Source organism: Phalacrocorax carbo, chromosome 3 (genome assembly GCF_963921805.1).
Source record: "Phalacrocorax carbo chromosome 3, bPhaCar2.1, whole genome shotgun sequence".
In the NCBI taxonomy this organism is placed as follows: domain Eukaryota; kingdom Metazoa; phylum Chordata; class Aves; order Suliformes; family Phalacrocoracidae; genus Phalacrocorax; species Phalacrocorax carbo.
The window spans coordinates 11,959,553-11,973,152 of record NC_087515.1 but is presented as its reverse complement, the minus strand read 5'-3'; the positions used below and the strand labels follow the sequence as shown (position 1 = coordinate 11,973,152).

The 13,600-nt window shown below is 42.3% G+C and overlaps 1 protein-coding gene across 3 annotated transcripts in view; it reads left to right on the top strand.

Moving 5' to 3' along the window:
• The first annotated feature begins 2,967 nt into the window (after nt 1-2,967).
• Nucleotides 2,968-13,600, top strand: part of QPCT (glutaminyl-peptide cyclotransferase) — a 19,309-nt gene continuing 8,676 nt past the window's right edge. The window contains exons 1-4 of one of the 3 annotated variants that reach the window (XM_064445848.1): nt 2,968-3,346; nt 7,530-7,676; nt 10,060-10,341; nt 12,889-13,065. In XM_064445848.1, coding sequence (XP_064301918.1) covers nt 3,221-3,346; nt 7,530-7,676; nt 10,060-10,341; nt 12,889-13,065 — 732 coding nt within the window. In that variant the 5' untranslated portion in view covers nt 2,968-3,220. The remainder of the gene's footprint in view (nt 3,347-7,529; nt 7,677-10,059; nt 10,342-12,888; nt 13,066-13,600) is intronic. The other 2 variants (XM_064445847.1, XM_064445849.1) reach the window with 2 other exon arrangements.

Genomic DNA, 13,600 nt, shown 5'->3' with positions numbered 1-13,600 from the left:
TCCTCACACCTGCCGGGTAAGTGGCCTCACTCACATCAGATAATCCTACTGTGCTGACTCTGAAATAAAGTTATTTCCCTAAATAAGTGTTTAGGGCTAACCTGCTCATTTTCCTTATTAAAACTTTGTCTGTGAATACATCAGCCCATGGAAAAAGAATCTCTTAAACCTGAATCACTAAGTGTGGTAGTTCCATGGCCTGATAAAGGCTTAGTTCCAAACCCCACAGAGATCAGTGGTAGATGAGTTGACTGGGATGAATAGCAGCTCAAGCCCACAGAACACATGTGAGCACTGGGCACCTGCAGGCCCATGTGCTGCTTTGTGACCGTCGGCCCAGCCACCCTCTCCCTCTGGGCTGTAAGCGCTGCCTACGGATTTCTGAATGCACAGCAGCCAAACATTGGAAATCTCAGATTGTACGTTCTAACTGCTGGCTTACCACTGCTGGTAAATCAGCCATAGGTCAGGCACAAAATTGCCTGAATTTTTTATTAGGTGGATTCAAAACACAAGAAACCACACTTAATCTCCCCTCCCTGCCACGGGCCTGCCAGCTGAAAGAGCTGAATGTCAAAACTGTATTTGAAACAGTGGAAGGTGCAGGAGCTCCCCTTCTTGAGAGAACAGGCATGCGTGAAGTCCAGAGCATTCGACAGTGCATTTCTCCAGAGTTAATAACCAAGGTAATGACAGAGCAGGCAACCAAGCTTCCAAGAGGCAGTTTGGGCTGAAATGCTTGATGCTGTAGTGCCAGCACAAGGCAAGGCTTTTGACAGTGCTGCCTCCAACATCCATCCTTCGGGACTTCAGCAGGTGGCACTGTCACATCAACTGGGCTACAGGAAAGGAACAATGTACAGATTATATTTTCAGAGATAATGTATGCTTTCTTTCAAATAATCTACCTTTTTTTTTCTCTACACAATATATGGTTACATCTATTTGAATTTGCAGTGTAATAAACCAACTATTTAAAAATGTATAAAATAGAACAGCTGGCCATTGAGCAATTTGTTGACATCTTTTCAATTTGGTAGTGTGGAGTAGGACTAAGCAACATGTTTTTACTTTACAAATCCCTGGAAAAAACAAAATGTTCATCATCTTTGATTAATTTTTTTAAATTTTTGTATTTTTTTTAAAGATAGTTACATAATTCTCTTTTCAGCTGTGAACTGCTCTGATTTCTGTTACATTTCAATATATTAATTGTTTTTCTCTTCTCAGTCTTCTTTATATAGTTAGACAAGGAACTTTCTGGGGTGATTATGAGGGGGAGGGGAGAAAGGACTCCCCTCCAAATTTTGAAAGTAACACCCTTAAAAAATCCTGTTCGATCTCTCTATGCATCTGGTCCGGCACTTACATTTTTATCTGTTTCCCATGTAGGCGAGATCAACACTGTCTTAAGCTGACTTTACACTTGCCAAATTCATAATCTATCAAAGAATTGTAGCCCTCGGTGGGACCACAATCCCTTAGGGGAAAACAGTGTTAGCTAGTCCTGAATCAAGCTTATATTCTTGGCAAATTTCTCCTGTAGCTATTGTATTTTTTTTTTCCTGCTAAATTGTACGAGAACCCTGGCACATCAGCCAGAAATTTTGTCCAGCATCTGGATTATATAGTCAACCACAGGAAATCTGATGGAGGGGCAACAGACTTTTGTTCTGTTGCGTAGTGCTGTTGGGATCACTGTCATCTTGGTAACTGGATTTAGACTAATTTCCTGTGACTTGATCTCTGCTCACATGCCAGGGCTTTTGTCTAAGAATCTGCAAACCACACTGATTTTTCTTGGTAATCAAGCGATTGCCCATTTCTCCCTATTCACTAGTGACTTGGCTTTGCATTTGGAACAATTTCCTAACAAAACAATGTGTGGACTTTTGTGAGGAAAAGAAAATGACATTGATTTAAATTAACTCCTCATTTCCCCATATAAAAAAAATTTGGATACTGGCACATGCTATCTAGCTATATCTATATCTATATTATATCTACAGATGTTTTTATATAAATATATATCTATCTAGCTGATATCAGCGAGAAGGATGCTGAATCTGCAGTAAAGCTATTGCCACCAGAGATCCCATCTGTGTGCTGGGCAGCAGATTCACCAGCTTTTCTAGGAAATCTGTGGAACCTGGGTCAAGAATCCACAAATGAACAAATTGCTCCATTTATCTTAATATTACCCTCGCAGACACTTTGAATACTCACAACGCTGCAGTTTCCAGGACGCGGCTTTCCAGTATAAGGCTGAAGTGCAGCAAGATGATTACTCCTGCTCCCTCCCTCCTTTCTTTCTTTCATTCTTCATTTTTTTTCTTCCAATTTGTTTTCACATGAAGCCTGAACTTTAAGGATTATGTGAAAATCGGAGACTTTAAATGGAATGTCTGTGATGCAGAACAGTCAGGTGTTTTCTATGACCCCGCAGAGCAAGGATGGTGATGTCAGATGACTTTAAAAGGGCTTGTGTGCTCAGAAGCTTTTATCTTTGGTTTGATCGTTTAAATTGGTCTACTGCAAAACATCACCTCACCATAAATTTTGTTTCATTGGTGGTTAATAGCATAGTTACAGAATTTAAAATGCCTGAAGACAGGATTGTCATTTTAGCCAGTACTGTCGTTTTAAGCCTAAGGAAGATTGCAAGGGCTCGTAACATAATAAATTAAAGCACTCTGCAATTCTGCCGGCCGTTGCCTGTCGAGGCCCTTCACGAACCCCCATTTGGGACCGGTGGTCGGTGAGGGGCGCCGGTGGGGCCGCCCGGGGGCACCCCCCGCCGCCAGCCGTTCCAAAGGCGTCCCCAGAAACACACACCGAGCTTTCAGGGGAAACCGCAGGCTGCGGCTTTGCTCACGGTGGAAATCACGCGCCCTGGGGAGCCTCCCCTCGCCACGCCACGGTCCCGGAGGGGGGGAGGAGGAGGGAGACGAGGAGGAGGGAGAGGAGGAGGAGCGGGGCGGGGGGGCGGCGGGCCCGCAAGGAGCCCTCCGGGCACGGCTGGCGGGCGCCAGGGACCGGGCTCGGGTCGGAGGGGGGACGAGCTGGGAGAGGCCGGCAGAGCCGCTTCTGCGGCAGCCTCCATCCCTCCTTCCCTCCCTCCAGCGCTGCCCCTTCTCCGCCGGCCCCGGCTCTCCCCTTTGTCCCCCGTCCCAGGCCTCGGGAAGGCGGAGGGCAGGGGGCCGGCGGGGAGAGCGGCGGGATGGCAGGGGCGGGCGGGGGCAAGGGGCCGGCGGCCGCCTCCCGCCTGCTTGGGGCTCTGTGCCTGTGCGCCTGCCTCCACCTGGTGCACGGGAGGGACACCGGAGCAGACTGGACCCTGGAGAAGGTGGGTCACGTTTGCCTTTGTCAGGTTTGCCTTCTCGCCCCTCCGCCTGGTTGCGGAGCTGGGGGGACGGTGGCACCTCACCGGGAGGCAGGCAGGCACCGGCAGCCGGGCAGCGGTAGGTGCCCCCACGCACCCCCGCGGCGTGCCGCTCCCCCCCCCCGCCCGCCCCGACCTGCCGGGAAGCGCCGCGCTGCCTCCTGTCATCCTGCCTTGGGCGCGAATGTGAATTCCAGCCGTGGGGCCCCGGCCCGGGCGCAGCGCGGGAGCTGGGGTCCGGTCCCGCCTGCGGGAGCGCAGGTGAGGGTGGGTAACATGGCTTCCCTCCCGCCCCGAGCTAATGGCTGCAGAGGACAAGCCTTCACGCGTTTGGCGATGCCTGTCGCACCGCATGGGAACGGGTAGCTAGGGCAGTGAGCTCTGCCAGGGGCGGCCAGGGAACGTAACAGGAAACCCAAACAGGACAAGAGGGATCAAAATCCGAAATTATATTCCATGTGACATTGTATTATGCTCCAATCTTCAATGTGATGTGATGATGATTCAGAGGACAGTGTCTTATTTTGAGAAAACAGGCAGCTCTTCCACCAGTCATGTACATTTATCCAGGAGAAACAAGTAGGGATGGTGTTGATAGCTACTGCATAATAGTTTTGAAAGGACATAATATTTTAATATGCCGTAGAGCCATACTATGTTGCTTTTAATTAAAAATGTTGTGCGAACTAGTGAAAAAAGCCATCCCAAAATGTTTAATGAAACAGTAATAAGCAGTAAACCTCTGATTTCTCTGTGTAACAATTCTTAGTGGCTGATTAGGAAACACTAACATAGTTGCTTCATGAAGAACCAAACCATGTGGAACGTGGGAGAGCACACAACTGCAAACTTCATTCAATTAAAAGGCTTAGGAATCTCCAAACAGAAAATACCAGTTCAGGGCCATCCCCAGGTGTAGAAGAGCTGAACTCAAAGTTCAGCCTGAACTGACTGAATTCCACTAATCCAGTGCACCGTTCTCTTCACCAGTGGGTCAGAGTCCAGGACAAACTGGAAAAATGAAGCTGCCCTTATACATTTTCACTCACTTCCCTTTGCCATTCCCTTTCTCCTTGATTTTATTCACTCCCCATTCAAATAAGAGAGAAACTTTGTCATTCTGTTCTATTAATTGTATCTTACTATATATAGGACATCTATCTCATGTGTAGACTACGTTTCTGTAACATAAATCATTTATAATATGCATAATACATATATTTAATATATGCACATATATTTAATACTTATAAGAATACGTGAGGCTAAATCTTTGGTCATAGTAGTCAACATGCACACATGTAGCCCCAGCGCTCCTTTCTTCAGCCCGCTTGAGCCACACGATTACACTCTCTACCTCATTCCATTCCAGCTAGTCAATCTACTTGCCAATGATGTAAGTGGTATCACCTAACCGCAGAACCATAGCATCTGAACTCTGCTGCCCCTGCAGACACTAACCAAGAACCACTTCCTCTTTCTCATCAAATTCTTGTCCCTTGACAACTTTTGTTCCTTCTCCCTAAAGCCAAAAGTTGAAAGCCTTACAGAGTGCAGACCTTCCCTTCCTTCTCTCATTGAGGAGGAGGAAGAATCAGGTCCTAAACTTAAGAGTTTTTAGAAGCTAACTTCGGTTGGCACTGAGCTGAAATATACCAAAATCAGTGAGGTAAGCGTGGGCTACTTGTAGACATTGAGGTCCTGCAATTTTCTGCAGCTTAGTGCAGAAAGGTTCAGTGGTAGCCCTGTCATAAAGACATCGTTCTGCCTCCCTGCTGTGGCCATGGATGAAATAGAGATTGACCAACACTGTAAGGTACGAGACACCTACAGATCTCATTCTGCTTCTCTTTTATTTCATGACCACTTTTGTAATTCCTTTCGTTCCCCAAATTTGAAGATCTCTCTATTATTAGAAATGGGAATTTATTCCTCTCTTCTGAAGTGTTTTCGTACATTTGTATTTCAATAATAATAGAGTTTTTTGCAGTGATTCAATGATGACAATTACCAGCACGCTCTACGTTAGAAGTGAGACAATTCCATGTACCAACTGAGCCCTTCACTTGTTCAACTGAAGGCATATTTTCTGAACTTCCTTAATTAAATTGTCCTATACTCTTCTGAAGTGTGCAGCCTTGGGCTTTCTCCTCATGCTGTCTCTTTCTCCTAAACAGAACAGCTCCCTGACAACATTTTCTCTTTTCTGCGCCTTTTCTACATCGGTGTAAATTCCACCGTATTAAATGTTCAGTCTTTCAATATACAGTTTATGCATCTTCTACAGTGCGATTTCCAAATTTGTAGTTCTTCATCTTCAGATGAAATACAATTTTTCTTTAACCCATGTCTAAATTTGCTAGCATTAAAAATGTTAACTGCACATTCTAAAATTTGGTGTCCTCATAGTCTTAAAACTCAGCTTTAAGCTTAAACAATATATTAAAATTGACATCATAGTATTCAGTATCTTTGTGTCTCCCCTCTGCTTAATTTCACTAAGTAAACTGAAGTGGAATTAGAGGAAAGGTCCACGCATAGATAAACGACTAGGAAAAGAAAGAAGGGTAGCATTAAATGCTTACTGTGAAGTCTAGAAAATATTTGTCCTCATGCCTGCTTTGCTCAACACATACATAAATGAGGTAGAAAAGAAGACAAATAGTGAGGCAAAAAATATTTTTTAACAATATATGTCCACCAGGGTGATTAAGATAACAGGTCACTATACAGGACTGCAGAAGATCTCAAGGTCAGTGTGCTTTCTGGCCAGGTAGTGAGTTTCAGTGGTCATTTCAAACAACTCTGAAGTGACACGCAAGAGTGAGTGGGCAAGGAAGGGGAATAATATTTTTATTTTTTGTTAATGTACACAATGATGGAATTAAATACATCTGTGAAAATGTCAGTTCAATGTAGCAGCAGCCCAAAAGCAAGTCAGTTGTTAAACAGTTTTAAGAAAGGAAAAGAATAAAATGGAAAACGCCATTACCCTGTCTATAAGCTATGGTACACTCATATGCAGTTTCCCTCCCTTTCCGCATCTCAGAAAGAATGAGGGTAGGTAGGGTACACTGAAGGACAGCAAGTCTGATCAATCATGTAAGGCAGTTCTGATCAAAGAACAGACCAGGATTTTTCAATGGGAGAAAGAGAGGAGTAGAGGGAAGCCTCTATGATAGAAATAAGGAACGGTTACGATAGGAGCATCCTATGATAGTGCCTAAAATAGGAATCTATGAAAACAGGAGCGGCTCAGGAAGTCCCTGAGGAGACAATTGCTAGAGACTGGGTAGGTTCAAATCAGGTGCTCAAAGGGGCATTCAAGATGTCCTTGGGGATCACACGTGGCATTCAGCTACCTCTCCAGAACAGCACATGGCTCTTGCTCATCCTTGACATGCATTTGCCATCCCCATGAGGATGTCTCAAGTATTCTAGGTCACCTAAAATAGCTCTAAAGGTCCATGTTTAGGCAACAGAAAAGCAGTGACTTGGGAGGTAGCTAGCACTACTAGCTGCTGTCACAGGAGACAAGCTGCCAATTCTGAGGTTAACCCATGTGTCACAAAGCTGATGTATATCCCAGCTAGCCCCAAATGAGCTGCACTGTGCTGTGTGTCACACCAATACCGCCCGCCACTGTGGGCAGAGGCCACAATGACACAGCTTCACTGCTTCTGGGACTGAGCTAGCTTATGCATTTCTTTGCAGTACTGCACCTCGTAATGTAGACACAGCATAAAGCTAAATACTGCTACTAAAAACAGAGCTTCTGGTGTTTGTCTCAATGGAAGCCTCGCTCGAAGGTAGGGTAGTTGCAGACATGACTCTATGTGTGTAGAATTAAGATATCAGAAAAGAGAGAACCCAGTCATGAGTCGAGTTTGTACAGCTGGTAGGTGTAAATTTCTCCCATGTTTTTAATACTAGTATATTTTGCATCAAAATCAAAGATACAGAAGCCACAGAACTTTAAAATATAAATTTTTGAGAGAAACGCTTTTCTTAAGATTACTTTTTGTTGTCAGTAAATCAAAATAGCCCAATGTATCATGTTTACTGTAATTATGAAGAGAACTATGGTTAAAAATGTCTAGTGATAGTTATAGCTATAGAAATCTCTCCCTTTTTCTCTTTTCTACAGTATTCTCACCAACCAAAAATTTTACATTCTGACACTATTCAGAAAGTTGCATCAAACACAGATGTTTCTGAAATGTGGGAGAATGATTTGCGCCCTATCCTGATAGAAAGATACTCAGGATCACCAGGAAATTATGTCGTACGACAGGTAAGACGATATTTCCTGAAAATTTCTAAGAACACCCCTTTAATGACCACTAAAGGGATGGACACATTCCTTTAATTTGGTGGGATGGACTCTATCATTGTTCAAGCCTGGACTGCATACAGCCTAAGTGACACAGCTTGCACTTTAGCTGACATTATTTCCCAGGGCTGCATAGCACAAGAAAAAAAAATTGAAGTTAAAAAAAAAAGATTTTTCAATTTATGTTTTAAATTAAAAGGCTCACCTCAGGTTTGGTTCCCAAAGTACAACACAACAGTTGTCCTTTCCCTCACATGTGCAGGCTTTGGGTCACTGGTTCAAATCCCCTGGGACCCCACACAGGGATGAAATAAATGACACCCCCCATCCCTTTTTCTGGAGAGGTCCCGTGCTGTTACACTCCCCTGTACTGTTGCCTCAGGTAGGTGTGCCAACAGGGAAAGGGAGCGGAGGAGCCCAAATGGGCAGGCAGATGAAATGGTCAACATGACAAAGTGCAGCACTGGTCCAAGTACCACGCTAGTGCCGCTGGCCCAAGCACAGCACTGTGTTAATGCTGGGGTAACATATCCACGCTGCACCTGGCCCCAAGCTAGTAAAAGCTCCAGCACGTTGTATTTGAGACACAAGGAGTTACCACACGACCAGGTTGCTGCCCTGTCGGCACCTCTGCACTGCACTCATGGTGTGGGCATCTTCAGGACTGCATGCCGTGCTGGTTAGAGATTACATTAGCCAAGTGGGAGGCTAAAACACTGGTACGGCCAAGTTTTCTAGAAGACATTTACAACATCTCACTAGCCTTCATCTACCCTTTATGTAGTGACTCAACAGCTCCAAGATAGCCCTAACTACAGTAAGTTTATTTGCCACTCTGCAATTGGTAAACTGGAAAAATGCAGCTTTTTAAAATGCTTTTTGTGGGTATGTCTCTGCATGCGCATGTCTCTATAGATTTAGTTTTGTGGTTTCTTTAGTGATACCCTGGAAGGCAGCCAAATGAAAGGGGGAAAAGTAAGAAAAACAAAAAAACCCCAGCTGAGCCTAGTCTAGAAAACCACAAATCATGTTCAAAATAGGATCATCCTGTTACAAGGTAACAGCATGTACAAAAGTATACCCCCACCAAAGCTTTAAAAAAAAAAAAAAAAAGTCCTCCATTGTCAAAGCACAATAGAGTTTGAATTGGTTGACACTTTTTTGTTAAGACACAGAAAAAGCATCAGACTCCTTTAAGGGAGAAGGCTAGTGCCAGTCATGACTAGTGCACACTGGGAATGCCATACAGGCTTATATACGCCCCTTAATCCATAACAGACATCCTTTGCTCTGCCTACAGATAGTGGAAAGACCATACAATGCTATAAGAGCTTTCAGAGGGTGACCACAAACAAAATGGGAGTTTGTTCTAGCACTAAAATTTATGGCAATATTCCCACTGACTTCACTAAGAGCAGGACAAGTCTTCAAAATCTATTTTCTTTTTTCCCCTTAGGGCTTTTCCCAGTGTTTATTTAAAGAGAGAGGAATCTGCCTTGAAGAAGCACTCTAGGGACCCATAAAAATAAGTTGCTTAACAGAGATGGCCCACTAACAGGAGTTAGCCAGAACTCTGTACTAAGTATAACTGGGGTTGTTAGAGGTATTGTCTTTAGGTAGGAAGACGCATATAATGAATGATCTCTTTTATAGATTCGCTGTTATTATTTTTACCTTTACATGAGCTGCACTTACAGGATTTCATTTTTAAAACATTGTACTGAAATGTTTAATTCTTTCTTTAATTTACAGCAATCAGACTGTCTCTACAGCCTTGTAAACAACTTATGTCACCTGAAAGGCAGATTTCTCATAGAAGCTAAAAAAAAAACAACAAACCACCACACCAAACAAACAAAAAAAACCCAGCACTTTTTTTATACTGCTGTGGCATCTGTGTGGTAATTGTCAAAATAGCCACACCAAGTTCTCTGCAGCTAGTTCTGACATTTATTTTTAGGGCACAACTGAGTTTAGATTTGAAGAGGTAAATATTAAATCTGTCCTGAGTAGACCTGAAAAAACACTGGTCTGGAAACTTCAGAGATCAAGATCTTAACGTGTCATATTAGCGAGCAATCATTCAAAGCACCCTCAGACTCCAACGACAAGAGACAAAAAGGGAGAAATGAAAAGCGAGTTAGTCAAAGCCTAAGTAGAAAAGATGTTGCTTATTTTATATAATGATATTGTTATTTTTTGCTATAAAATTTATCTTTTAAAAATACCATGAACTTAGAGAAATAAGCTTAAGTGCCACTGTTAATTAGCTAATGACAATTTGTCTGCAACATCTTTCTGAAGCAAGCAATGTTAATCTGATTTATTTTTTTTTTAATTGCAGCATATCAAGCACCGTCTTCAAAGATTACAGGCTGGTTGGGAACTTGAAGAAGATACATTTCAGACATACACACCATATGGATATCAAACATTTTCAAATATTATCAGCACTCTCGACCCTTCTGCAAAACGTCACCTAGTACTTGCTTGCCACTATGACTCAAAATTCTTCGGACAGCAATGGCAGGAGAGAGTGTTTGTAGGAGCAACTGATTCAGCCGTGCCTTGTGCTATGATACTGGAGCTGGCACGTGCCCTGGATAGCAAGCTTCAGTTAATCAAGGTAGTTTGCTTGTTTCATTTTTATTTGGTTTTGCAATAGCAATAGGCCTCAGGGCACGTCCATGTTCTTTCCCACAGCCTGCGTGCCTGATTCTCTGATTGCTGTGCCTATAAGAAACTCCCATTAACTTCAAGAAGAACAGAACAGAGATTTGTATCTACTACTTTAGCATACGTTAGCACATTCAGACTTCTTATACAAAGGGTGGCTATCTAAAATTATCTGATAAATATACACTATATAAAATAACAATTTATACGTGAATAATACATGTTTCATAGACTTGGTGAGATATAATCCTGCTTTCTATCTAAAAGGCACAGAACCCTACTCAGAACCTCCTATCGTATCTAGTAACATCTATGTTCATTGACAAAGTTTTGTCACTTTCTGTATCTCTCAGTTGTATTCTGTTTTGGTACATGGATTAACTAGTTGCTGTGCGGGAGAGAGACACTCATGTCCCTCCATCCCACAATGATTTCAAGCTTTTCTTGTTTTCCTTTATCAGTTTGAATAGTTTATTGAGTGATGGTTGAGTACAGGAAAACAGCCAAGTAATAATACAGTATTATCAGCCTGTGTTACCTCTGCTATGAAAATCCACTTCAAAGAGCTGCCATTGCTGAGCACAAAAATCTGCTGACCCTACAAGGCCTAAAAGCTTGTAGGATTACAGATTTGTCGGATTACAGATTCGTGAGTGCCATCTACTGGTTCAGTGTTTACTATTTACAGAAGAATAATTCTCCTACACTAACAGAGCTTTCACAGGAAAAGGTCTCTCAAAGGCTTTACAAAGTGTCAGGAACACGCTCAGCTCAGGTGTTAAGACTACTTGTCGGCAGTTGTTTCCAGAAACCGATTTGGTGCCTTCTGACATTAGAATATTTAAAAATTAGAAGATTAAGCATATGCCAAAGTTTTTAGTCACAAAACAAAGTGCTCCTGCAATACATACGCTTTCATTTGGAAGCTTCATTTAGGTTAAATTTGCCTGATGGTTATTTATGGAACAACCTGCACACCGACTGGAATTTTTCACAAGTAATACATCATTTTTGGATTAAATCATTTTATCATGAAAGATGACAGCATTTGACAAATAGGCAATCTAATTACTTTGCACAGGCTACCATTTGTACAGTCTGTTAACAAAGTATATTGTGGGATCCATCTGCTTAATACATTAGCTATGACCTTTTTGCTCTGCTCATAGCAGCAAAACAGACTTTGTTATGTTTTCAGCCAAATCTATTTATACTTTGACTTGAAGCTGTGATTTTTATCTTGATGTTTCTCCAGTTATATAGAGTAAGTTTAAAATTAAAGGCCAAAGACATCTCTCTACATTATTCAGACCTGGGGATGTGTTTAACAGTAATAACAATAATAATCATTACTATTTCTAAAATTCAAATGGCATTAATACAGTTTCCTCCAGGTAATGCAAAATGAGCACTATCAAAAAGACCTCTGTCCTGTGCAAAGGACAAAGGGCAGCAAAGCATTGCCATTAGAGAAATCCATATATCACTGCGAGCATAATCAATATCATCTTGCCTACGTGAGCGACATTTTATAGAAGTTTTCCACTACTGTTTATATTGGATCAGCTCCAGCTAGTTGGGAGTTGTATCCCATACAGGACATGACCACTGCCAGTGACCCCACCTTTTTAACCACATCATGCAAATTCACTTGAAGTAACATTAATTCATAGAGGGGTTAAAATATTTATGGCAACTGCCAAGAATGCAGTTCCCAAAATTGTTCATATAGCGGAACTGAACTGGGTTTAGCCATGTTGTAGATTATCAGGGAACGCTGCCAGTGCAAACAAGGCTTCAGTTAGTAAACAGAGAGGAAAAAAGGCTCCTTCTACATCGGGAAGAAATTTCACACAGACGTCTCCTTTGTGACCTTAAATACCTTAATCATATATATTCTCAGTTTTTACCACTGTGATATTTGTGGTTGTTGAAAGGGAAGGGCGTATCTACTCCACTCTCTATGCTTTGGTTTTAGGGTAAAGTCATCTGGGTTGTTGCAAGTCCCCCTGAAGGAAAAGAAATGGTCGTTCTTCTCATGACTGACTGCTCTTTGTCCCTCAGAGAACCATCAGCTTTAAAATACATAATTAACCTCCACCAATGCAAAACTGTAGCAGAGACAGCACTCCTTTGTGGTACTGTCAAGTAACAGGATTAGCACTCATAAGGTGGTGTTGTAACACATCTTCTCATGATTTGAGATTATGTTCCTGCTACCAGGTTTTGCAGACTTGTCTCAACATACTCAGCTCATGTCCCATAAAGTTAGAATTGAAACTTTTAACAAGAACCAAAATGATACCAGCCTAGAGAACATGCCACTGTGATAGATAAATAATAATGACTGATCACTACCACTATTACACCGTAACGTGTCTCTAACAGCCATAGGAAGGTTTGCAAAGAGTACCTTCAAATTATATCCCTACTGATGTTGCTTATATGACTACAGTATTTGTCCTTTATTTAATGTACCTCTGACTTCCTCCAACAGACCAGGTCAGCATCAAGACCAGACCTTTCACTTCAGCTCATTTTTTTTGATGGTGAAGAAGCCTTTGTCCGGTGGTCCCCTTCTGATTCCCTCTATGGATCTCAACACTTAGCTCAAAAAATGGTATCTACTCCACATCCACCTGGTTCAACAACCACAAATCAGCTGCAGAGCATAGTAAGTGGCTCTCACCTTCCTAATGAGTAATAGTAAATTGCCTTTTTAAAAATATTTAATTAGAAAGAATTTGGCCAAATTCCCAAGAAGCCATGAAGAGGCAGACTTGTGAAAATTTTATGAGATGTGATAAAATAGAGAGTTGGCAAGAGCTTTTCAGGTGAATCTGCTTAGATCTCCATGCAGGCATGAGGAGTCATCGCAGAAAAATCCAAATACACGAATTTATTAGAACATAAACTAGGATAACCACCTTCTTCAAGAGAGATAACTCCAAGTGATTAGGGAAGAGCACAGGCATAGTACGGGTCTATGAACAAACCTCCCATAGCTCAACATTAAGCTACAGCAAGCTCCGTTTCCCTTTGATTCCGGCTAACACTCTGGTTGTCTGCTCCCTTCTCCCTACTGCCTTCTGGTTTCCCTACTCACTGCTGAGACACTTCTCTTTGTCACTGTATCTTGTGACTCATAAAATGTCTTTCCCTTGACAGACTTTGTTGCTCTCTGGGGAAGGAGCAATTTCCTCTTCTTT